The sequence below is a fragment of the Dermacentor andersoni genome, chromosome 1 (assembly GCF_023375885.2).
Source record: "Dermacentor andersoni chromosome 1, qqDerAnde1_hic_scaffold, whole genome shotgun sequence".
In the NCBI taxonomy this organism is placed as follows: Eukaryota; Metazoa; Arthropoda; class Arachnida; order Ixodida; family Ixodidae; genus Dermacentor; species Dermacentor andersoni.
In genome coordinates this window covers 57,332,941-57,358,342 of record NC_092814.1, presented here as the reverse complement: position 1 = coordinate 57,358,342, position 25,402 = coordinate 57,332,941, and the positions used below count along the sequence as shown (strand labels likewise).

Sequence of the window (25,402 nt, the reverse complement as noted above, 5' to 3'; positions counted from 1 at the left end):
GCTATGTCACGCTGATAACGCACATGCCGTATGTAACTTGGAAGCACCGGGCTCGCAGCGTTAAAGAAAGAGAATGCGGGCAAGGCAGATGACGATTATTGTTGTGGGACAAGATATGTCTCAAAGGGTGCATACTTTTTTAAGTCAGTCATATCAAATGTGAAGGGTATTGCAAAATAGTTTGATACATCGATAATTCGAAAGAGAAAATACACCTATCTGAAGCTTACTTGAGAACTTCGCACGTCTCGGACAGTCACTTGAGAATGTGAAAAGTGGAATTTACCAATTGCATGCCCAGAACCACTCAGTGAAAATATTGAGCGCCATCCATTTCTTGTGGAGCACGTGTATTGAACAGAGAGGTCTTTTGTATTCTGGAGGCAGCATGGCGATCTTCTATCCGATAATGAACGGCTGCAAGTAGTATGCTTCACTGCACGCCAGTTAGTTTCTTCCACTATGAGTATGCTTCATTACATTACACAGGTGTAATACAGTCAAGATTACTAATGCAAATTCAGCATTTTGGAGTGCAAATGAGACCCTTGCTGCACGAGCCCTCTGTATTTTTCGGCATGCACCTTGCAAATTTTCCCTCCATGTCATGTACTACCTTTCGTATTCAATGCCTTGACAGCATCTGCCAAAGCCGTACCCTTTCATCAACATGAATATTTCTGATGACACGAGAAGTGATTGCACTCTCGTTAGGAGAAGCACACTTGAAGGGGTGCAGCACGTCACAGTGTTGAATATATTGAATGTGGCGATGAAGGAGAGTGTGATATACACGTAGTGGAATGATATCCTTTTGCGTGGAATTTCCAAGGAGATGTTACATCTGGTTAGATATAGACGATATTTCAATGTACCTGGGTTCGATATATCCAAGTTTGACTGTACCTCATTTTTAGGCTGCCTGCAGATTTATCTTTGTTTATGTAAAAACAAGTTTTGTTTCGTCAATAGTAGCTCGCTGTACAGGCAAAATTAACATTATGCACCAGGCTTTCGGTTGTATATGATGCCATATGTACTAAGAAATCTGCAAGTCAGGTGTATTTCCTGTGTTGTCCCTTCCATATCTCTTCTACATTTTAGAAACTCATTTGAATTTGATATCCAAAGCAAGCTTATTCCAATTATCATGCTCATAACTTCTATTTATTTCTGAATCTGTTGACTTGCTGTGGAAATGCAGTGAAACCTTTTGACTCCCAGTTTGTGGAAAATTAGATAATTCAGACTTGCCATCTGATCCCAGCAAACACATGTTATTCAGTGGCATGAAAAAACTTGCTAATCGATATGTATTTCGCCATGCAGCTGTTATTTTGGATGAGCACGGAGCACGATGAGCTGCTATTGTGCAACACGAAAACAACACTGTTTAACAAAAATTAAGCAACATTGCACATTGCTATAGCCATCACTTGGAAAGGAAGAAATTCACAGCAGAAACTGCAGGAACCAAAGGGCGAGAGCCGTGCCAAAATAGTGTGCCTTTTCTTTCTTCCACATTTTGTCATGCGTAATTCTGGGTTTGCCAAGTGCCTTTCTGTGGAGCACCGTAGTTATTATTGTTATAATCACATATTCTTTTCCTGTGGTCGTGACCCACACATATTATCATGAAGATGCATGTGTCTGGTTTGCTGCCACTGCTGCACTGTGGAGAAAGTCGCGAGGCCCTTACTACTGTGAATGCTCATTATTTGTATGAGATGATGAAAACCATAGTTTCTGTGCTTTTCTGCTGCAAAATGTGAATAAAAGTAATGAATTTCTTCAGTAAGTATAAGCATATTGATGCAGTCACCTTTTCTTTGTTTTCTTTATCCGTTCGTTAACTCAACATTAGGATAATTCAAACATATTTTCTGGCCTTTAATTAAGAAGACCTAACTGTAGTAACCGCATAGGTCAGATCAGTGTGAAGAACCTATGCTATAGTTAACGCCATAAGCTTTTGCAAGAACACGCTACGAGTGGCTATTACTGCTTATGTTTGACCGCAACAGCTGCATGAATTGTGTTGGGGCGTTCTTTGCAGGTTCACAGTGCCAGCAAAAAGTTGCTGTATCAGCTCGACCATCTTGTACAGGTCTGTCATCCATCCAAGACAGAGACACACAAGCATGTAAGTTGACTGTCAATTTGTCATCATCATAATCATTATAATTTATTTGTTTATTTTTTCTTCAGGTGCCCCTTGCGGGGTATTTTATACAGTGGGAAAGGGGGGAGGGGCAATCATCAAGAAATACAATATACAATAAACATCACATTCTGGTGATGTTGTGTGACAAAACAAAAACCACTTGGACATACAATCATGGTCACATTCTGGTACTATTTATTGGGTGTAAAAAAAAAATGTGCTTGAACACTTGAACGTGAACTTGAATGCAGATTCTGCATTCAAAATAATCTATTAAAATCTGTGAGTCACTGAAGTACGTAAAAAGTAGTATTGTAAATTTGACGGGCTCTTGTTGGGTAACTATGTGATCAGGCTAGTCATTCCAGTCCTAGATTGTGTCTAGCAAGAACAATCAGTTAAAAGCATTAGTTGATTGTAAGGTTGTTGTACATAGAAAGTGTTAAAAACCCAATGGGATGTGCAGTTTGGTAAAAGGAGTAGTGTGCTGCAATGTTTCAGAAAATTATACTATAGCTTGTGAAATAAACAAATCTTAGCATTCTTCCACTGAAGCGATAATGTGTGGAAAACAAGGAATGATGTTATGTTGCACACACTGGTACTGATATTAAATGAGAAAGTGATGAACAGGAATGCGCAGTTTATAGAAACCCCTAACATTTTATCTATTGTTGTATAATTGCACCGTCATTTTTGTTCCCACACTAGTGTGATTGAAAAATTAGTTTTTTGGTGACACTGGTGTTGTAGCTTTGAAGGTTCGGGGCTAGTGTCACAGTCACATGCTTGCAATCACTGCCCTTCCTCCACGAGTGAAAGTTGCATTTGAGTACAATTGAGCTTTGTTGTAATGGAGGCGTATTCAAAACAGAAATACCTTCATGATATCCAATACTCGTTATAAGCACACATGCTGCAATTGGCAGAAAAAAGAATCGCCATCGAGTCCATGTGAAAGAAAAAGAAGCTTGATGCCTGCTCTTGGCTCTGAGAAGGGAGTGTGACCAGCACGTGATTCATTTTGAATTTTCCAGGGAGCAGCTGAAGGCAAAAGCTTGCTGTTGGGCTGTCAGGCTGGCGACTACTCAGAAGGGGCCAAGCACGTCCTGTCAGTGATCCACGAAATTCTAGGCCAACACCGGGCACTTGAGTCCAAGTGGCACACCAAGAAGCTAAAGTTGCACCAACGGCTGGCACTGCGCCTCTTCCAAGAGGATGTTCGTCAGGTGGGGTCTTCCTAACTACTCCACACTTCCTCCACGAGTGAAAGTTGCATTTGAGTACAATTGAGCTTTGTTGTAATAGAGGCGTATTCAAAACAGAAATACCTTCATGATATCCAATACTCGTTATAAGCACACATGCTGCAATTGGCAGAAAAAAGAATCGCCATCGAGTCCATGTGAAAGAAAAAGAAGCTTGATGCCTCCAACAAACAAGCAAAAGTCTCCTGTCAATTTTGACCACCCATCAACACATTGCTGTGCCTACACATGACATGTGAACATTAAATTATAAACACTAAAGCACATTTGTAATTTAACATTAGCTTGGCTTCGCTGGTTTGCAGCCAGTCGAACCAAGCCATTAGCCGAAATGTGCATGCACATCCGGAATGTGCCGTTGCTGAGTGTCATTTTTTTGCTATCTTGAGCTGTGAATGAACAAGTATTCACTTAGCTGCAACCAATATCGTCCCAGATGTTGCATTTTTGGTTTCGTTATGAACAACAGAATACTCATTGAAATTAAATATTGCCAACCAAACTTTAGATTTACTTTGTTATATTTGATAATTTGTTATATTCATGTTGGCTATAGGCTGCCTTAGCAGAGTGTTTAAGATCTGCTACGTTCAGTGCGATGTGTTTTAACAATTCGCACATAGCCACTCAGCAGAATGCTAGCGGTAACGCTAATGCACATGTGCACAATGCTTATATCGGCAGCTTAATGTAGGACACTGCCCATGATCCGCTGCGAAAACGATTGAGTGTGTTAGATTGAGAGTGTTAGGGTGTGTCTGCTTGGTTTCTTTCGCATTTTACAGCCAAGCTGAGAGCATGTCGCTGGCATATCTGGGAGATGCGTTTGTTAAATAGGTGAAATCAACGCAGTTCATGCAGCCACCAGTGCCCACGAAATGTGAGCGGAGCGTGAGCAGCACTCTGTTAAAACTGTCTTATATCGAGGTCTGACTGTAGTCACTGCAAGATAACTTTCATGTTGAAGTAAGCTCTAGATATTTCTTAACTGAACCATCTGTAGCTTTGGACATTTAAGGCAAATCTCAAAATGTAGTTGACCATTTTTGTTCCATTGTATTTTTCAGGCTGGTTAATTTGTACTAAGCCCTTGCTTGAAGCTTTTTGATTCTCTGGACAAAACAATACTAAAGTGATGTAGTTTCTAAGAGGCAGCTAAAGAGAGACGTCCGTAGAGTGCTAGACAATCAAAACAAGACTCGTATAGAAGACCTTATGGTGAAATGTTGTCTTTGCTCACCATTTTGCTAACAAATTTAGAACACATCATAGAGAACTTTTGCAGCTATCATTAGTTTTATGCGTGGTGTGGGTTATCCAGAAAGCAAGCTTTGACTGGCCATAGGATAATGAAGTTATGTTTAGCATATTTTACTTTTTATTTTTGTTATACTCAAACATATTCTTCTGTGCAGTTTCTAGCATTATTAAGGCACCTATCATTTTGTGGCATGTAGCACCACATCATCAAATGATGCTGCTTGTGATGAGTGCTAGTGACTGTAGGGTTTTTGATGTGATTGGTTTTGTGGATAATGCTGTTAAATGGTTTAGGTAAAAGATTTGTGAAAAAATGTTACCAGCAGAAAAATTGAACAGGAGACGAAGAGCAGACACAGACACCACAAACGCTTGGAAAGTCACAGAAAATAGTGATGATGTTGATGTCATTGCCTGTCCTCGTTGACTTTCTGTTGAGCTTTGTGCATTAAGTCAGTGTTGACCAAATGTGGTTGGGCATATTGCTTGTTACCATGAATAGTTTTGTCTTTTCTGGTTACCACTGAATTGCTCATTAATACCCTAAACTAATTCCTGATTAATCTCTGGTGTATTAACAGATTTTTGTGTTTTCATAATGCATAAGGCACCGTCATCGTCCGCGCTGTTCGGGCGAATCTACCTTGCGATGACGACGGTGCAAACTGCACCACGCGCACCGCTGTTCACGCCGACAGCACTTGTGGTTTCGGCGATCTGTGTGACAAGACTCGCCGTAAACTGCAATATTTTAGCTTCATTTTTATTTTTCATTTTCTCCCTTTCAAATGTAAGAACCAGAACAGAAGCGAAATCATTTCACTTGAGGCGGATCGCGCAGTGCGGCCAAACTGGATGTGCGCCCCTGTCAATGGTGATGACTGGACGGCGCGCACTATATCTTCACTTATGCTTGGGCCACGTGCTCCGCTGTTCAAGTTTCATTTGACGCTGATAGTACACTGTCTTTTCATGCACCTAGTGCTGAAGGTCATGTAATCTCAAGTTTTAGAGATGTGTTGAAGCGAGAAGCAGCAGAAGCGTTCGCTCTCCTCTCTCTGCTCTTTGCATCATGCTAGGGTTAGGACGGCAATTATTCGCAGTAATCAAGTGAGATCTGTTTATGTTTGCCTGTACATGTGTGGCACCATGCTTGTTAATTTAATTAGTAAGCGAATGTTTACTGCAACTTAAGCGGCGGATAACACTATGAACCTTGCCTTGTGTAGTTGTCTTCTACTTTGCTATCGCTATCAGTGCTTTGCCTTTTGGACGAAACTGCGACTTCTTTTATTTTTCAAAATTCTTATTTCATGTTTTTGACTTGCTGTGGTGGTTCAATGGCTGGTATTCTGATACTGAGCACAAGGTCACAAGTTTGATTCTCAGCTATGGCGGCTGCATTTAAATAGGGGCAGAATGCAAGAATGTTTGTGTACTTATCTTTAGGTGCATGTTAAAAATGCACCAAGGAAGCTAAATAATTGCACATCTGAATAGCAACGTTCTTGCAGATTCGAGATATATATATTACATGGGGGATAGTAAATTCACAACTTGTGTCTGAAAATACAAAATAACAAGAACCGCGTCCGTTGACCCGAAATTTCAGAGATTATAGGAGTTCAGTTCTGTTCAGCTCGATGCTACAGGTGCATTTTGGAGCAAACATTTGTTGAGAGAGGATTGCAAATATGAAAAGTCAAAGTTCCTGAACTGTGGCTGTGGAGGATTAGAACGTTGCTTTTGTATGATCTCATAACACGGTATGAGGCAATGTTCCATACTGCTGTGCCGTATCAAAACTATCATTGTAGCCACCGACAACAGAGTCATTGAATGCATCTATAGCACTAAAAACACTGCCATCACTGTCAATGCTTTCATGCAGAAGCAAATCATCTTTGGAGCTTGACGATGGAATCAAATGAGAGCTGTGCTTTCACAATGGGCATGGCAACATGCGACTGGCATCTGCCATTATTAAAATCTCTGGTGGAAAAATGGAGTCTGTAGGCCCGATGGTAGGGGCCAATGAGGGAACTCACCATAACATCAAAATTGATTGGATGAACCCAGCCAGTTAACGGCCCTTGAAAAGAGTGCCGAAACGCATGGACGAGTCAGACTTGGCTCTTTATGGAAAAAAAAAAGAAAGGGGACTGAGTAAGACTCGCCCATGGCACTTAAAGGGCCCCTCACCAGGTCTGGTCATTTTGAGCTGACAGGCGCAGAACATACAATGTGTGCTAATGATTGTGTTTGCAAAGTATTACATTGCTACTTGCCACGAAAAGGTCTCAAATTTCAATCCGAACGCCGTTTTTCCTTTCCCTTGTAGCAATCGCGCTCCATGCCGAACGGTGACGTACTTGTGTTCCTGCACCTACGTACTCGTGTCCGCAGTGTGACGTCAATCATGGAGACATGTAACTTCGAGAATTATTCAAGGCAACATCTGTTATTTGTGTGATCTGTTGCTTGAATTGACGAATTGAAGTTTAGAGAATAAATAAAACACGCAAACGGAATGTCTGTGTGTTTTTTGTTTTCGCACCGAAGCAAGAGAGATGTACTTCCACTTCGTCTGCTTGTTCCCATAATCGTGCAGTCATGTGCGCAGGTACTGAAACTATGCTATTTTCTGCCGTGTTCCAGTGCGTGATCATGCTCTGTGATCCGCTTGTGTCTGCCTCAGTATTCGTGTAGCACTGAATTATAGCGGTAGCCATGTGTCCTTGTGCATAGCGTGCAAAATTGTGCGCTGCGCGAAACGAGAGAATCGTAACAGCTTGCGCGTGACGACGTCAACGGAAGTGCGCAGTGCCAAAGGGGGGGGGGGGGGGTGCAATGAGGAGAAAAATGAAATGAAGGTGGGGCCCGTGACGTATGCGTCACGCAATCCTCGAGGTCCGGTATGGGAGAACGCAGGGAAGGAATTTCGCTTGCAGATGCTAGACGGGGCAAGTGGAGAGAGTGTCTCACTTTGCAGTGGAGCTTGCCTTCTGAAATCATGGGTTTGCGGCCCTAAAATATTTCTATCTCGGCTATTAATGAGCCGATCTGAAAAATTTTTGCGCCAGAACGCTCCCTAGAGGATGCGTAACAACTTCCAGCGTATAACCAAAATTTGACCTGGTGAGGAGCCCTTTAAAGTGGTAAAACCCGTTATTTCAATATGAACTTTATGTTTTTGTGAATCGTTAGCTCTGGGGGCTAAAGTGGTGGAGGCAGTGTTATTTGCATGCTCTTCATTTTCTCTCTGGGCACACATGAAGAGACAGGGAGCTTACCAAACACTGGTTCAATAAAATATGTTCTTCCTCTCTCTCTCCTTATGGGTGTGTAGGTGTGTTGAAAGTACTCGTAAGTGTGCATGCAAGTAACAAATGCTGTTTGGTCTTAGGTTTTAGATTGGTTGGAAAAGCACGGAGAGGTCTTTCTGCGGAAAAATCCAGGAATAGGGCGGAATTTGGCTCGTGCCAGAGTTCTGCAGAAGAGTCACGAACACTTCGAGAATGTTGCTCAGGTAGGATAGTTTGTAACCTCTGTTTTCATGGCAATTCTATACATTGTAAAACTTACCATGTTGCTAAATCTACTGCCTTGGTTTTATTTTTTTCATTAACAGGATAATGTATGTATTGGTTAACTTTTGCTGCTTGAAGTGTGGAAATGAATATGGTGTTTGCAGTGTGGCGGTGGTGGTTCTGGTGGTGGGGTGGCAAAGGATGCATTTATTTTTCACTTTTGGGAGCCTTTTTTTTTTATGTCATTACATGATACGTTGCATGGTGTGCTCATTGTATAGTGAAAACTATTTAATTATACAACTGAGATTGACATTTAGAAAATGGATATCATGAGTGCTGTTGGGAGTGCAAGTAGTACTTCTGCTATGCTAACATACCACATTCTGTAAGTTGGAGCTGAATGATGAATAGAAACATTGGTGCCATTCTGTTATTGCTCATGTTTACTTAGTGAAAGTCTGCATTTGTTTTATTGTCTCACCAGTGCCACTACTGCACTGTTGAACACATGGTCATGGATCTACTTGTCAGCCTGTATGGCTACATTCCATTGGGGGAAGAATGCAGATGTATTTTTGTGTCGCAGAGTTCTAGTGCATGCTGGAAAAATTTGGTCTAAATCTAGATATCAATCATGATGACTCCTGTATTGGATGGCTGCAGCCTAAATGGGAAAAATTAATTGCTCGGAACTTGTACTAGACGTGGTAATGCTTTGGCTTTTTAGCCATAAAAGTAGTGTACAGGTAAGAATCGAAGTGCAGTTTCAGTACTAGATGAATGGGAAAATTAGTGCTGTTTATGCTCAGATTAACTAGAAGTTTATTTGGGTATGATTGTGGCACCTATTTAATTAACCTTCATTGGCTGAATTTATCTCCAGCTGTTCTCTGCCATATATGTTATAGGCGATAGACAGTTTGATGCGGCCTTCAATACGCAAGTACTGCTCTTTTCAAGTACAGGAAGTGCCATGAATGAGTCGATCTGTGTAAAGCCTCCATTTGTCTGAAACACGCCTGATAGAGGTGCTGCATGCTTTGCCACTGAAACAAGCATTTGGGAACTAGTCTGGGAAGAGCATGCGTCATCTCCTTTTATGCTAAATTAAGTCATACGTAATTCCTGGTATTCCTATGCCATTCCTTTTATTTGGATTGTCATTCTATTTGTTTGGATTGCCAAACTTCATAAAGAATGTCTCATAATGACAATATGATAGCTAATTTTATGCAGGACTTGTAAAGTTCCTAGGGGTCACTGCAGTAAATTAATTGATTGTCGCCAGTAAAAGATGGACTGCACATACTAAGTGATATCTTGGAATTTGCACTTGCAGTGTGGCATGGGGTACGGGATATCTGTGCACAGTGCCTGGGTCCTGCATGCTTTTACTGACTATTGTCTGTAACGTGGATTGAAACGTTTGTTCTTAACAAATTTTTAAGCCAATATAAAGGGACTTAGGAACTATGGCACTTGTTGGAGATGTTGACAGTGGTTTTCTTTTTAAACACTTAAGGGGATCCTGAAACACTCTTGTTCCTTTCTCATGTTTTTATGGCTTCACAATATTTCAGTGATCTCGCTACATAAGAAAGTGAAAGCCTCCACAGACTGGCTTCTTTGAATTACAAAATGAAGTGCCTTTGCACTTGTATTAGTGAAAAAGATGAAAAAGGCATAACATTGTTGAACATTACTGGCTAAGCATTAAAGGCATTATTTCCTATTCTGCACTAAGCCCACCCCTCTACAGCTTGGAGCAGTTGCAGTGAATAAAGGTAGTGGGAAAGCCTGAGAGACAAGTCGCAGCTTTGGAGAAAGGTGTTTCAGGGCCCCTTTGTCGTGGAGGTGAAGGAGGGAGTCAAACAACAGGTGGTGCTGATTGATGCTCGTTTACCCAGAACACGTACACAAATGCGGAGAAGCTGCTGGCAGCTGCGGAAGAGCTGGCACAGACTGGGGAATGCAATGCAGATGAAATATGCGGTGTGGCCCAAGATCTTGAAGACCAAATCACCAGCTTTGCGACCCGTGTTGAGCAGCGGCGGCAGCTTCTGCAGCTGGCTGTTATCTTTTTTACACACGACAAGGAGGTAAGCTGTCTCATGAACCCATCGAAACAGTTAGTTTGTTGGAATTGTGCTATTAGTTGGGCTTACAGGTAAGCCATAAAGGTTGAAGTGAATGCGAGTTGAAAGTTGTAATCATCAATCTTAACTGTAACTGCTTGTGGTAATGTTGTGTATTTCAGCGAATGATGAATATGTGCCTAAAATGAGAACACTAAATTACTTGGGTGCTTGATTTCTTTATCTGAATTAACTGTTTCAGTTCTTAGCTTTCAATTTTCAAGGAAGTTCCTGCTTGCTCCTGCTGCAGTAGTTCTGCGTCACTATCGTCCTGTACTTGAATGAAATATGATAGAGGACTGCTGCGTCAGCACATATGAGTGCAGTGCTAAGAGAGGCTATTTGCTTGTCAACGCTTGAGTGTTTACTTATCGTTGACTGTGTTATTGTGTATGAAATGCAGCTGAGCAGTTGGTTTGAAGAGCTCAGGGCAGAGCTTCATAGCAACAAGGTGGCTGACTCTCTGGAAGCTGCAGAGCAGCTGATGGAACAGTTTACACAGCAACGTGATTCCACTATTGATGCTGCTGTCAGTACCATCAGTGAAGGAGAGACACTGCTTGAAGAGCTAAGGTTAGTGAATGCCTTAAAATTTCTAGGCAGCTTTTTATTTTACTTGAAAGATGAAGGTCTAGAAAATTGGCTGCTGATTTCTTTTAGTGACTAGAGAACCAGCTATACAATTTCTTTTTGTCATCAAAACATGGTCAGCAAATGTAAATATGTTAACATTTCGTTGTAGCAGCCAAGGGCTATATCTTGTTTATTTGTGTCTCGAAATTCTTCACAGGAGCCTTGGCATGAATGCTGAAACTGACACCACCGGGTCATACGTGGCAGTCGAAGGAACCTTGGAAGCTCTCACACGAACTCGGCATGAGTTGGAGGCACTATGGAGCAACCGAAAACTTCAGTTAGACCTGTGCCTTCAACTACGCCTTTTCGAACGAGATTCAGTTGAGGTACAGCTCTCAGCACAATTTTCACCACCCAATTGTGCAATGAACATGGAAGGGGTCATGAATTTCTCATATTAAGCTGAATTTTGGTTGCACCCGCATACTGTAGTCACTTTGGCAATTTCTGCAGCACAGCACTCGCTGCATGGGTTGCTTTTTCTCTGTTTCTGCAGAAGTGTTGTTATTGATCAGGACTGTTAGTTTGGTATTTTGTTGTCAGATGCCAGTGGTATCTTATGCGGCAGCTAGTTTAAGAGAACTTAAATACTGACCAGGTATAAATACAGTGAAACCTCATTAAACCGCAGTTGGCCAAAGCTCGGAAAATGTATGTACTAAACGATTTATCCACTTCGCGTGAAAAAAGTGTTATTTTCGTTTTGATGCCGCCGCAGACTAGCAGCGACGACAGCAGCCTGTCATCGGCTCAGTCATGACTGGCTCATTTGCGCAAGATGCGCGAGGCAGTCAATCGCAGTCGAGAATTCCGATCCGGATCAGGCTTGATCGTGATCAAAAGTGTTCACCAGTATTACTGAAGCTGCAAGCCAGCTTTTCAGCGAACCCCCTCTTCTCGCCAAGCACTTGCATGGCAGATTCCTCGTTGGCGTTGCATGTTCTCCGTGCACGTAGGCGGTAGCGCTGCAGAAGTCGCGGGGCGCCTTTTTCATTGTGGGGTGCTGTTCTCGTTGCGGCGATTGCATTCATGAGGCTGACGTAAAGCGCAGCTTCTGCCACTGTCGGGTCTGAATTGTTCGGGCCGTCGCTTTTCATGTCGTCCTAGTCACTGTCGCTGGTCGATACTTCAGCAGCAACAGAGGCAACGATGGTGAAAAGTCGAACCTCATGGCCGACATCTCTTCACGGTCGTGGCAGCACTGCCGAGCAACTTCTTTGCATTCCAAATGCCACACACTGTAGTCAAGAGTAGATCCCTGTCGCGTATCAGCGCCGACATCTTCGGGTCACGTTCGATAGCACGAACGATGTCTATTTTTTCTTCTATACTGAGCACTCGACGTCCTTTTTGTCCGAGCTTCGGCATGACGCAAGTCCTTCTTTGCATGACGCCACAACGCTCTATAGCACATCGCTGTAATGACGTTGATGTTGATGTGGCTTCACGCGCAAATGCACAGGGCGCTTGGAGGCCGTTCTGATCTCTGAGGCTTGTTGTTCTGCCGGGCCGCCCGATGGAAAGTGAAAACACTTTCCATCGCGACAAAAAGTGGAAACACTGCGTGTTAACCGATACGTACGAAATAAGCTGGTATGGTTTATGCGGATACAAAACACATTATTTTCAATGGCCGCTGAGTCGGCGATTTGACTTTACAACTTTTAAAACGAAACTACTGTTTAAGCGCGTACGGTTTAATGAGGTTTTACTGTATCCCAGTATCTCAAAAATCCAATATACCTTAGTGTTTCAGACTAGTGAACTATGTGTGTGCCATATGGACAGTTGTAAACACTTTTGTGTATGTCGGTGTGACTGATGCCTTTGCTTTCTCTTATAAAATTATGTGGCGTGTGTATGCACAGTGCATCAAATATATGTGATACAGTAACTTTCATCATCTATGAACCATACCTCCAGCTTGTAATGTTTCTTGGTAACTGCACAACAAGCATGAATAAAAAACATACAACACAAGTGCCAAATAACAACAGGCTCTTGTTGAAATGCAAGGAGTATGCACTAGATGTGGGTGCTCCAGTGGTGCTAAAGAACAAGGTTGTGTGCAGCTGAAGAGACTCTTATCTGGCATAAGACACTGTGAACAAAGAGAACTGAAAGCAGAAGCAAGGAAATTAGGCTGGCATATAACATAACGGCCTAAGTAGGCCACCTCTTTGTCAAGCTGATCAAGGGATGGTCTGCTAACTTGTGTCGGGGCCCTTCTTGTGAACTGTGTAAGGTTTGAAAACTTAATGTGTGCTTCCTGCACGTGAAACATGAAGAAGCAAGTGTCTCATGCATTCTCATGTTCTCACCATTTGTTAATTAGTGCCAGCATGCTTAGTTCTTTACCCTATTGCTGTTCTGGCATGCTTGTACGGTGTCTGTCTAACCACTGTTCCTGGTTTCTTTCTTCGAGTGCAGCTGAGCTCTCAGTTTGAGCTGTGGATGAAGGAGCTGAACCAGATGGAGCTGAGCCGGGAGCTGAGCCAAGCAGAACGGCATTTGCAGCTACATGGAGACAGTGTGGCCCACATGCAGCAGGCGGTTTTCCAGCTGTTGCAGCGTGGCCAGGAGCTGTCACAGGCAAGGCTCCATGGCTTGTTGCTCATATCTGCTGCATGAACATAGCAACACACTGGCTACAATGGTCCCTCTTAGGAACTAAATAATCTCTATATTTCTTAATGGGAGACATACAAATGTGCATACATTTTCCTTTGCCATGGTGCAACAGAAGTAGCTATCAAGAAGCACTATACTCCATTTCAGTAGTTCTGTGCAGCAGAGCCAAGGCTGCGCAACCCACGAGCGCAGATTCTTGTGCAGTAGGGCCAGAGTTCGGAACCCGTTGGACTACTAAATGGCTTTGACAAGTAGTCTTGTTGGCAGGTGTTTACATTGTAGCTTCTTTGCATGTTGCAGGGTCGTTTACTGCGTGATTTTGCATTGCTCTCTAATAAATTATTTGTTGAGGCTCTGTGATACTAAAAATAGAGCTCTCCGCTTGTTCGAATGAAAACGAGCAAAGAACAAAAAAAATAATTGCAACGCTGCCGTACAGACATTTCATTTCATTTTATTTCCTTGAGGACTCCTCTAGGGGGTGCTACATAAGGGGTGGATATGCAGAAAAAATTTGTAACAAAGATAACCACATGTTAATTCCGCGACAGGTAGTCTTTTACATTTTGAAGAAATATTGTCGGGCAGATGATAGCGACAATGCTGTGGGAAAGGTCATTCCAATCGGATGCTGCAAGTGGAAAAGAGGTGGAGAATGTAGCCGTGGGGCTGCGTGTCCGGGCGACTTGAAGGGCATGGTTGGTACAATGAGATATGCGGGCTAGTGGGATGATATACTTACAACGTAGTCTCGCAAATGGTAAAGGAAGTTGCATAGTAATCCACTCAGAATAAAAGGAAAACGCATCCTTGAAAGATTTCTCGAGCTAATCTTACATTCTCTGTAATCTTTACTAATATAATTTGTATTTAAAAAGTACAAGTTAATTGCTTTGACAGTGGCTAAATTCATATATGTAGTCGGCAGAGCCACAAAACCGTGGAGGACTCCCTTCTTGATAATGCTTCATGCTTCGAAAAAATGGCGTCTGGAGACTTGCTTGTGTGGTATCATTCCAAGCTGCTCTTTTACATGAAAAGAATAAGTAGGCGTTAAACATGCTTGGAACATTGCGGAAGGAGTGCGGTAAACATGCATGAATTCTAAAGAAGGAAACGGGTGCACTTGCGAATGTTAGCGAGCGCACTGTGTACAAGTGGATGTTACAAGAGTCATCAAGGTATGGCACCACCATCCCATACGACACACTCGCCGAGTGCTCCTTCTGAGCCCTCCACTTCCGCTGTCTCCACAACCCTCCTTCTCCTCTGTATCTCAGAATATATTGAAGTACACCTTTTTGGTGTCAGAGTGAATATGGAATGATTTTTCTACTGCTGCTATCACAACAGCTGATCTTGCTGCACAGTTGCACTCTTAGTAGATGCTGCTGGTGGCAAAACTGCAGCGTTCACTGCTAGCAGACGACAGGGTGTGGAAGGGCACCTTCAAGATGTGTTCGCCCTCCTGATTGGTAGAAGCCTGTAGCTTCCTCAGTGCTATAAGGAACTACTGAAACTGAGTATCGGTGAATTCAGATGAAATTGCTGATAGGGTTTCTAAGCATGCAAGGCAGTTGGTCCAAAGTCACCTTTGTGATTGAACTACTTAGAAACATGGGGAGATTTCTTTGATTTAGAATTTGGACTGAAGAATGCTAATGTGGTCTTAGTGTGTACACCTGACATGAAGCATCTTTCAATAGAAGTGAAAGTTGGGCTAGTTGGGAATTATTCATTTTTAAACTGCGGTGCGTACAAAGGACGAAGGACACAGGCAGCGCCTGTTTCTTAATTTGCCAATGTTCTTTGTCTTTTGTGCAGACTGCAGTTTAACAATGAAAGCATCTTTCCCTACTTGTTCTGTGCCCTGTGCTTCTTCAAAGCTTTTTAGTGCTGTGCTACTTTTGATGTTATTTGACATGCCTTTACTATATACTGACTTGCTTTCAATATCTTTTGAATTGCTTTTCATGTAGCCTTTGGCACATTTTTGACATTCTTGCAATTTTCCTTTGTAGTTTAGACGACCACCAATGCTTTCTTCAGACTCGCTCTGCATGCCTGTGGCTGACTGCAACCACCTTTGCTCATTTTGGTAGCCTTCCTTTCTAGCCTCTCACCTCTTTTGTCGCTTAATGGTGCGATACATCACGTTGCCTGATCTGTGCCATCTTTGAACACTGCTAATCTTTGCTTGTCTTGCATGGAGTTCTGCTGTCATGATCTTCTTGCCTTACCTCAGTGGGAAGAGTGGCAAATGGCTCGGCGTTATGACTGCAAAGGCAATTAAAGCTGCCTTCTACAATGCACAAACAGCTGTGCATGAGTGCATGTACAAGCACAGGTGCCCATTTTCATTCACACTTACATGCCAGTGCTCTGTTTTTAGTTGCTGTGCATAGAACGCAGCTTTCAATATGAGCTTAAATCGCCACATGTAGCCCAAGCAAGAATTTTCAACTGGTATTTCAAGTAGCATCTATGTGGTTCTAGTCTAAATGATTTATGAAAATAATTTTCTGCTGCAGCCAGGACCAGTTGAAACTGGTTGAAGCAAGGGAAACTGGAAGAAAATTAGGGTAGGTCCAGTTGGGACTCACCTACCGGATGTACCTTCCTTTTTCCCTTTCTTTTTTTGCCAAATGGATAGGCATGAACAGACACACATATTAGAAAAGCAGACAAGATGAGCAATCATCTTGTTAGCCTCTTTTTTTTATATGTGTGTTTGTGCTTGACGTCCATTTATCATTGTTTTACCAAGGCTCACTTGCAGAGCTCTTTCATACAGAAGGGTTGCAGAATGGCACTGAAGTAGTAGGACGAGAACAGCAGCAGCAGACCACCACTCCTGTTTGCTGTTTGCATATGCAGTTAGCAACCAGAGTAAACTGGTTGCTTCCTGGCTCAGTCAGGGTGCAAGCTGTATGTAACCAGAATTCATAACATGCATGCAAGGAGGCAGCGTGTTTAGAGGGTGAAACCTGCAGACGTGTTTATAGACCGTGACTCCACACCAGTAGTGCAGAACTGTGACAAGGTCCACACTACCAGGGGTGAAGAGGCTTGTGCGACAGTGTTAACACAAAGAAAAGTAGCTGTTCGACAGCACGAGCCAACTCATTACCAAAATCTACTCTGAATGATTTTGCCTTGCAGTGCCATATTGAAGAATCCATGATGGCGTACAATCGTCCCCAAAATATAGCGAGGCAAGCGAATGCATGGCTGCACTCTGCACACAGCACCAGTGCAGTCGTGCATCAAAGCAAATCTGCACAGACACAGTGACGTCTCAAGGTGTGGCTTTGTGTCCCCTGCTACAATGTTTGGGCACACAGATTGAAATGTTTACTGGAGCTGACAACGCAGTGTACTGGGCTTGAAGTGGTTAAATTTATATCTTTTTGCATGCCGCACACAAACGTAAGGCTGCCTTGCTGCAATGGCGATATGCTACTGAAAGCATAATTTGCTTTACTGCACCAAGAACAGCCTTGGCAGGCCCAAATAAAGTAGCAAACAACACCAAGCTACGCCCTCTATGTTGATATAAATACTACTCTTACATTGATATAAACTGTATGTCTGTGAAGACCACTCTGTGCAAATTATTTAGCATGTCTTAGTTTGTTTAGCATGTTTAGCATGTATTAGTGTTTCTTTGATGCCTGAGGGTATTACAGTTTACGCACGGTTAAAGCATAAGCACTTATATTTTTTCAGTGAACTACTACTTCTTGCATGTGAAAGCTATTGCCACGCAGTCTGCGGTGGAACAAAATGTGCAGTTAACTCCTCTGGCATCGTTACTGTTGCAATCACAAGAACATCTGGTTGTCAGTGTTGTGTTGGTTGCTCTGTGCATACAAAATTAATTTCACTTACAGGAAAAATTATGTTTTCATGACATAACCCTGACAGCCAACTATCCCTGGTAAAATGTTAAATCTGGCCAGCTGGAAAGTTGTCTGGTTCCATGTCAAGCTAGTGCGGGCCCATCAGCCAGTCAAAGGGTCCTAGGTGTAAAATGTTAGCTTTGTCCAAACGGTCTGATGTCAGCTGAGCAAGTTCGACTGCCTGCTTAAACTCGATGGGCTTTAACTGGTCTAGCTGAAACCAGTTTTATTCCCAACTGGTCCCAGTGAAACATCTTAACTTGGGAGGCTGTCACATGCGAAATGGTCCAGCAGTGTTGCATTGGTGCTCATTGACTAGTTGTGACTGCATGCCCCATTGTGTACAACAGGTTTTGGAGTCATCAGGTGTCCAGCTCATGGCAGACAGCCAGTACGATGCCCAGAACAGGATCCAGACCTTGCTGGAATTCCTGCATGAGCGGGAGATGGATATAGAAGACCTGGCGGAGGTGAAACGAGTTCGTTTGGAGCAGTGCATTCAACTGTGTCAGTTGGAGAAAGATGCCAATCAGGTAAGAGGTTTTTATTGTGGGTTGTCAGGCATGTTTGAGCTTATAATTAATTGACAGCCTTACATTGTATTTTGATCATTTGTATGTCCCTACATTTTACAGCATTCTATAGTTACAAGTTTCGTAGGTTGTAACTTTTTAAAGCGAGCTTTCTTTGTCTCTTTCCTCGACTATTTAACTGTTGCTGCTGCTGCTGCTGCTCTCACTGTATTGCACACTGTGTCGGGGGGTGGTTAAGAATGTGTTAAGTTACATGGTAGGGATGGGGGGGCGGGAAAAGTGTCTGAGCCCTTTCCAACGAGAACTTTGAGGACGTTGCTACAGTGCCCTCTGGATGGCAGTAACTACGCATTAGCCCCCTGCAAAAGCATTGCAGAAACTAAAGCATTTACTTTTTTACTCACTTGCAACAGCCCAGAGGGGAGGTAGTATGGTTGAAAGAGGAGACAGAGAATGCGTAAAGCCAACGTTCTGACAAAACGGGCGAACATTAGCCACTCTTTGCTTGTGGCAGCTTGCATACATGGGTTGATTGCAGGAGAAGGAAAAGGCGCTGTCAGAAAGCGTGCTTAGTATAGGTGCCGAATATGGGGGGGGGGGCAAGCCTACTTCCCCCCTCCCCCACCTAAAGTGTCATTACCAGAGTTATGTCACCCACATAAATTGAGGTTTCTTTTGGCTTGCCTCTACCTTTTCTCCTATTTATTGAGGCTAATAGCTTGTTGTATCATTGTTGGCACAGATGTACACAGCTTTTAATTCATAATTTCGCTTTAGTTCTTCAAATCCTGAGAATAAAATGACAAGCGCATTAGAAGCATCAGTGACAGCTCTCTCATCCGTATTTTCTCACTTCAACATTGCTTTAAATTTTCATTGTAAACACCATGCACATACAAAATATATTTAAATATATATACAGGACAAAGTTCATTATATTTTTGAAAGAGGAGGAGTTAGCCAGTTAACAAATATTTCTAAAGGTATGAATAGCCTATGCCTGGAGAATGAATATGTTGCTATATGTTCACCTCGCTTCAAATTGCTTTGTGTGCCTTTTTGACCCTGAAAGAAAAACCTGCAGACTTGAGTGATCCCTTCGGCAGAGTCTTTTATCAGTGGCGTGTGAAATGCCCCTGAATGATATGCGTTTCAGTGTTGCTTCTCTTTCCAGTAAGCAATGCTAATGACTCATGAAAAAAAAAAAACAGAGAAACTTTTTCAATAAGTTACAACATTTATTACAGAAGGGAACATCATCACTTGCATGCAGAGGTTATAAATATATACAAGGCGTCCCAATTAACTATGATGCACTCTATCTAAAAAAAAAAATCTAAAAAAATGTGCAATTGCATTATTGGAAGAAAACCTAGTGCATATTATTTCCAGTACAGTGGAGTAGCCGTCAGTAATTTTTTTAGTAACTGAGATTTATTTAGGTAATTATAATTAATTATCTTACTCGAGATGTACTATCCTAATTATCAAGTGTCAATGAATGTAGGCACAGCCAACAGACATGTAATTGCGGTATTTTCAGCTACGTACTAATTGCGTACTAATTTTTTCCAACTGATAAAAAAACCCCGCTAAATATGAAAAATACCGCTTGACTGCGCTTCGACCTGCATCATAAAGCAGTGCCCTTAAACAGGCTCCTTCTGAGTTAGAACAAAATAAAGGAAATAAAGAAAAAAAAAAGTCGCAGTTTCGTCCGAAAGGAAAAGCACCGATTTCAATAGCAAATTAGCAGAGAGCTATACAATGTAAGGATAGTAGTTTTATTGGCCGCATAAATTTCTAAACATTTGCTTACTAACTAAATTGACAATAATATAATCTGTAAGCATGACTGAACGAGGACATAGAAAGAAACACACTAAGAGACAGTGCTTTCTCTGTGTGTCTGTTTCTTTCTACATCCTCGTTCAGTTGTGCTTACACATTCTGTCATGGACTCAAACCAACATGCCTGCCAACATGTTTCAACTAAATTAACAAGCACGGTGTCACGCATGCACAGGTAAACATGAACACATCTCGCTTGATGAGTGTAGAAACTCGCTGTCAAAATTCTGGAGTGACAAATCGTGGTAGCAGCAGCAATTGTATTGACCTTCTTGGATCTTTCGCTTCTACGCCAACAAAACGTAGAAAGCACAGCGCAGATGAAGCTACCAGCCCTATGCGCACTCTGCAAACATCGCAGATCGCTTTGAAGGTGAGGCGCGGGTACGCACTTAAGTCACGTTGCAGATCACTTTCAAGATATGGTGCCTACACAGCCGCGCCGTAAGCAGCAGCCACCAGAAAAGTATGTCCCCCCTCCGTCACCTCACCCCCGTGCCTCGCAGCGACAGCAGAGGGTGTGCTTTAGGCCTGTCTTCCTCACACGCACATGCGAGATTGAGCCGTGTTTGCCGGCTCACCTTCGCACGCTTTCACTTGCCCATGTAGCATGCGGTACACGACAATGATTTTATCACCCTTGGACTTTATAGAAACCCTCACGGCGATGGCAGAAATGCGCCTGGAGTGTCCATATAATTGCTATCGCAATAATATCATGATCGAGCTAGTGCCTTATCTACAGTGCCCCGGCCTAAGAAACATGTCGTATTTGGGGTTAGTTGGAAACAAGCTGTGATAGCTGTTGTCTTAGCGTAGATAAAGTGCACGGATGGTTCTTTTTTTTTGCCACAAAACCTATCACCACAAAAGCGAATTGGCAGTGTCAGTGCAAAGGTTTAAAGGTGTGTTTTGTTTCGTCCCAGTCGCCATGTCTTTCTCTAATGAGCAGAAGGAAAACTTGCCTCGGGAGCTGCAAATGGCAACAAGAGGAAGGCGACAAATATGTATCACTCATGGAAGTGTGTGGCGGTAGACTAAACGCATCGACTATCATCAGAAATTATGAAATCCTGAGACGAACCGGTAGTTTCCAGAAACAGCAGCGGAGGACTCCATCTTTGAGTCCTAGCCTATGCACAGATGTTGTAGCATTTATGGCCTCAAACCCTCATGCTAGCATGCGGGACGTGGCCGCCCAAGAACCAATTTCCAAGTCATCAGTTTGGGGGTTTCTAGATCACTCGGTGTTTCACTCATACCAGCTTAACCAGCACCAGTGCTTGGAAGATAGGGACTTGCAGAATCGTCTAGATTTCTTGAATTGGGACCTCACAAAAACTGATGAGTCAGTCGACATTTGAGCAACATCATGTGCACAGATGAAGCCAATCTTTGCGAAAACGCCCAGGTAAATTTGCCTAATGAACACTATTAGAGTGACTCCAATCCACACTGGGTTTATAAAGCGCACTCGGCACCAGTACCAGTGGTCATTCAATGTATGAAGTCGAGAATATGACGGAAGCCCGTCTGGTCGGGATGATGCGTACCTAAAAGGAAGAGGTCCGGACACCGGCCAAAATGGTTTAAAATGGATATTTACATTTCGGTTTACGTTTCGGTTTGTGAACAAGGCTCCCGTCGGGGAGCCGAAACGTAAATGTCGATTTTAAACCATTTTGGTCGGTGTCTGGACCTCTGCTTTTTAAGGTCATTAAATGTGTGGTGCAGAATTTGCACCTGTGCTATATTCGGTCCCGTATTTGATCACACACTGACTGGACAGCATTACGGGGATGAAATCCTTGAAGGAGTAGTGGTTGAGTTTCTCAGCGAAGTCCCACTGTCACGTCTTCCACTTCTGTGGTATCAGCAAGCCAGCACACAGCAGCAACCATGCACGAAACTGGATGGGTGCGACTTATCATGCGCAATGGTTTGGAAGGCACGGGCCTGTAAATTGGCGGTCTTGTTTAGCTGACTTCTCTCCGCTCAATTTCTTTCTTTGGGGTTATATGAAAGATCGTGTTTACAGGATCAAGACGACGACGTCAGATGAGCTCAAGGCAAGGATAACGGATGTCTGCCATAGAATTTGAGCGTTGGTCATCAAGAAAGCCATTGAAGATCTGATAAAGTGGACTCAGTACTATGTACATAGCTGCAGAAGGACACCTATTCGAACATGTGCTCTAGGCAGCATACAGCTGGTGTTCAATGGCACTTACGAATTCACAGATGATAAGAGCGCACTGAAATCTGATGGTTTTCTGTTTCTGTAGTTGTTTGTGCACACGTCCCGATTGCCAATTTGGCTTATTTAGAAGCGATACATTTACTTTCTTGAACGCATCGGTTTTGCCTTTTCTCTACATGTGGGTCGCTTCCCTATCTGTTTATTTTGCTTTTATTTTTTCCCATGAGCTTGTTCTTGCAGCAGGTATACACTCTCAGGAAAAATAAGACCGTCACTTTAATGTGGCTTTTGTCCAAAGCTAGTTTCTGGCATGAAAAACCGTTGCGTGCGCACTCTTTCGGTGCAGTGCGAGCAGAGCCGATATTTTGAAACATTCTATGCCTATTCCATTGCTTTTCGCGTTTCGTGCGTGGTGAGAGCGGCGGTTCGGCCACATTATCAAGTGTCTTTTGTTAACAATGGGATGAGTCGGCCTTGAGAGACGGATAATAAGTGTGACGTAGAAATAAGAGGAAGGAATAACTCATAATGTTTTCTAAACACAAGCGGAGCCGCATTACGTGTTCTCCTTTTTTTGCATCATTTTTTAATTATGGTTCCATTGAATTGTATAATGTTAACATGCGTGCTTGTTAGTGATATTTCATTTAATAATAACATGACAGTGCATATATTTTTCTTTCGCTACCTTCCCCTTATGTAATGGCCAAATCAAGGCCCCTTTATGATGATTATGATGATGAAGCCGTGAAGTGATGAAGCTGTTGGTGCTCCTTCTGTACCTTTATTAAGGTGACGTGCTGTCTCTTCAGGTTTGACAGGCAAAGCAGTCGCTTTCAATCAGCTTATTTGAGGGTGCTGCTTTATGATGCGGGTGGGAGCGCAGTCACGTGGCATTTTTCATATGTTGTGTGGGTTTTTTTACCAGTCGGAAAAAGTTAGTATGCAATTAGTACATTGCTGAAAACACCACAGTTAGATGTCATTGGGGGTGCCTACAGATGCGTCATTGACACTTTGATAACTAGGACAGTATTTCTCGAGTTAGATAATTAAGAGCAATTATCTAATTAAATCTCAGTAACAAAAAGATTACTGTTGGTTACTCCACTGTACTAGAAACAATATGCACTAGGTTTTCTTCGAGTAACGCAATTGCTCCTTTTTAAAGACTTGGTGCATGATAGTTGGGACATCCTGTATTAGTGATAGCTGTATTAGTGATAGCGAACTATACGACAATTGCACGAAGGAAGATTACACCACTGAGAGATGCCAGATTCTTGGTGGTGCGAGAAGACTCGGGCTGTGAAATAGTACTGTATCCTACTATGAGGTCATGTAAATACTTATATAAGGTCCTCACTTTAGTGAACAATTCCTTGAGGTCACAAAAGGTTTCTTCAAGTGCAACTGTTGAAGTTGCATACATACATACATACATACATACATACATACATACATACATACATACATACATACATACATACATACATACATACATACATACATACATACATACATACATACATACATACATACATACATACATAAGGTGTGGGGTCCAGGAAGCAGGTCCTCCGCCCTTTTAAAAAAATGAAAATTTTCCGCCTATGGTGCTTCGTTTGGGGTCTCTTCAACAAAACAAATGATACTACAAGACATGGCAACAGTTGCGGACAGTAAACCAAGAGAACAGGCTTGCTTCAGGAAGCGTTACTCCACAATGGATCACATCCATGTCATCAATCAGGTAATCGAGAAATCTGCAGAGTACAATCAGCCTTTCTATATAGCTTTCATAGATTTGTAAAAGGCATTTGATTCAGTAGAGATACCAGCAGTCATAGAGGTATTACGTAATCAAGGAGTGCAGGAGGCTTACGTAAATATTTTTGAAAATATTTACAGAGATTCCACGGCTACTTTAATTCTCCACAAGAAAAGTAGGAAGATACCTATAAAGGAAGGAGTCAGACAAGGAGACATAATTTCTCTAATGCTATTCACTGCGTGCTTGGAAGAAGTATTCAAGCTATTAAACTGGGAAGGCTTAGGAGTGAGGATCAACAGCGAATATCTCAGCAACCTTCGATTTTCAAATGTCATTGTCCTGTTCAGCAACATTGGGGACGAGTTACAACAAATGATTAAGGACTTCAACAGAGAGAGTGTAAGAGTTGGGTTGAACATTAATATGCAGTAAACGAAGATAATGATCAATAGCTTGGCAAAGGAACAAGAGTTCAGAATCGCTAGTCAGCCTCTAGAGTCTGTGAAGGAATGTGTTTACCTAGGTCAATTACTGACAGGGGCCCCTGATCATGAGAAGGAAATTTACAGAAGAATAAAAATGGGTTGGATTGCTTACAGCAGACATCGGAGCTCCTGACTGGAAGCTTACCATTATCATTGAAAAGGAAGGTATACAATCAATGCATTTTACCGGAGACTGACAAAGAAACTTGCGAACAAATTAAGAATGCGCAAAGAGCGATGGAATGAAGAATGCTAGGTATAACTTTAAGAGACAGAAAGAGAGCAGTTTGGATCAGAGAATGAACGGGTATAGAGGACATTCTAATTGACATGAAGAGAAAAAAAATTGGAGGACGCTTAAGTTTCGCCTTCAAGAGTGGAACGCGATAGCGTTATCGCACCCCGTTCGCACCGCCCACTCAAAACGATCTACGCGAGCCAAACATCGTAATCGGCACGGACAGCTGGGCCACGACACGCCAAGAAGGCGGACGCGATCATGGGACCGACGCCTCGATGGGATCGTCCTCTGTCTCGCTTGGGAGCACCACGCAGACGCATGACTCCTCGCCAGCAGCACGGCAAACATCGCAAGGGACGCTTTCCCACCAGACGCACTACGGCGCAGCGATCACGTCAGAGGCGTCCCGCATCGCACGCTGCACCTAGGAATCGCGCTGTGAGCGGAAAGAGGAGCCGCGTCGCCTGAACACGAGGGTTTGAGTGAGGCACGCTGGAAGTTGGAAGGGGAGAGAGCGAGAAAACTTATTAAATGCAAGGGTATTGGGGCATCCTTGCACCGGCCCCCCACACGGCCACAATGCGCTCAAACGAGATGGAGGGGAGAAGCGGGCGAGTGGCATGCCACGTGTCGGTGCAGCACCATATTGTAAGAAGGGGGTCTTCTGTGTTTGCCACCTGATGGCTCTGCATGTGCGCAGAGCGCAGAAATGTAGCGGAAACGTACTTCGCTACTCGTGTAAGTGCGACTTCTGTAATTTACATGCTCATAATTACCGATATACACTGC

General features: G+C 42.9%; 1 protein-coding gene across 3 annotated transcripts in view; it reads left to right on the top strand.

The window, feature by feature from the left end:
* trio (trio Rho guanine nucleotide exchange factor) overlaps positions 1-25,402 on the top strand; it is a 251,643-nt gene that overhangs the window by 22,682 nt on the left and 203,559 nt on the right. For all 3 annotated transcript variants that reach the window (XM_055061522.2, XM_050192948.3, XM_050192949.3), the window contains exons 12-19: positions 2,057-2,143; positions 3,202-3,393; positions 8,099-8,221; positions 10,133-10,324; positions 10,764-10,933; positions 11,151-11,322; positions 13,427-13,588; positions 17,880-18,062. In XM_055061522.2, the coding sequence (XP_054917497.2) occupies positions 2,057-2,143; positions 3,202-3,393; positions 8,099-8,221; positions 10,133-10,324; positions 10,764-10,933; positions 11,151-11,322; positions 13,427-13,588; positions 17,880-18,062 (1,281 nt within the window). The remainder of the gene's footprint in view (positions 1-2,056; positions 2,144-3,201; positions 3,394-8,098; positions 8,222-10,132; positions 10,325-10,763; positions 10,934-11,150; positions 11,323-13,426; positions 13,589-17,879; positions 18,063-25,402) is intronic.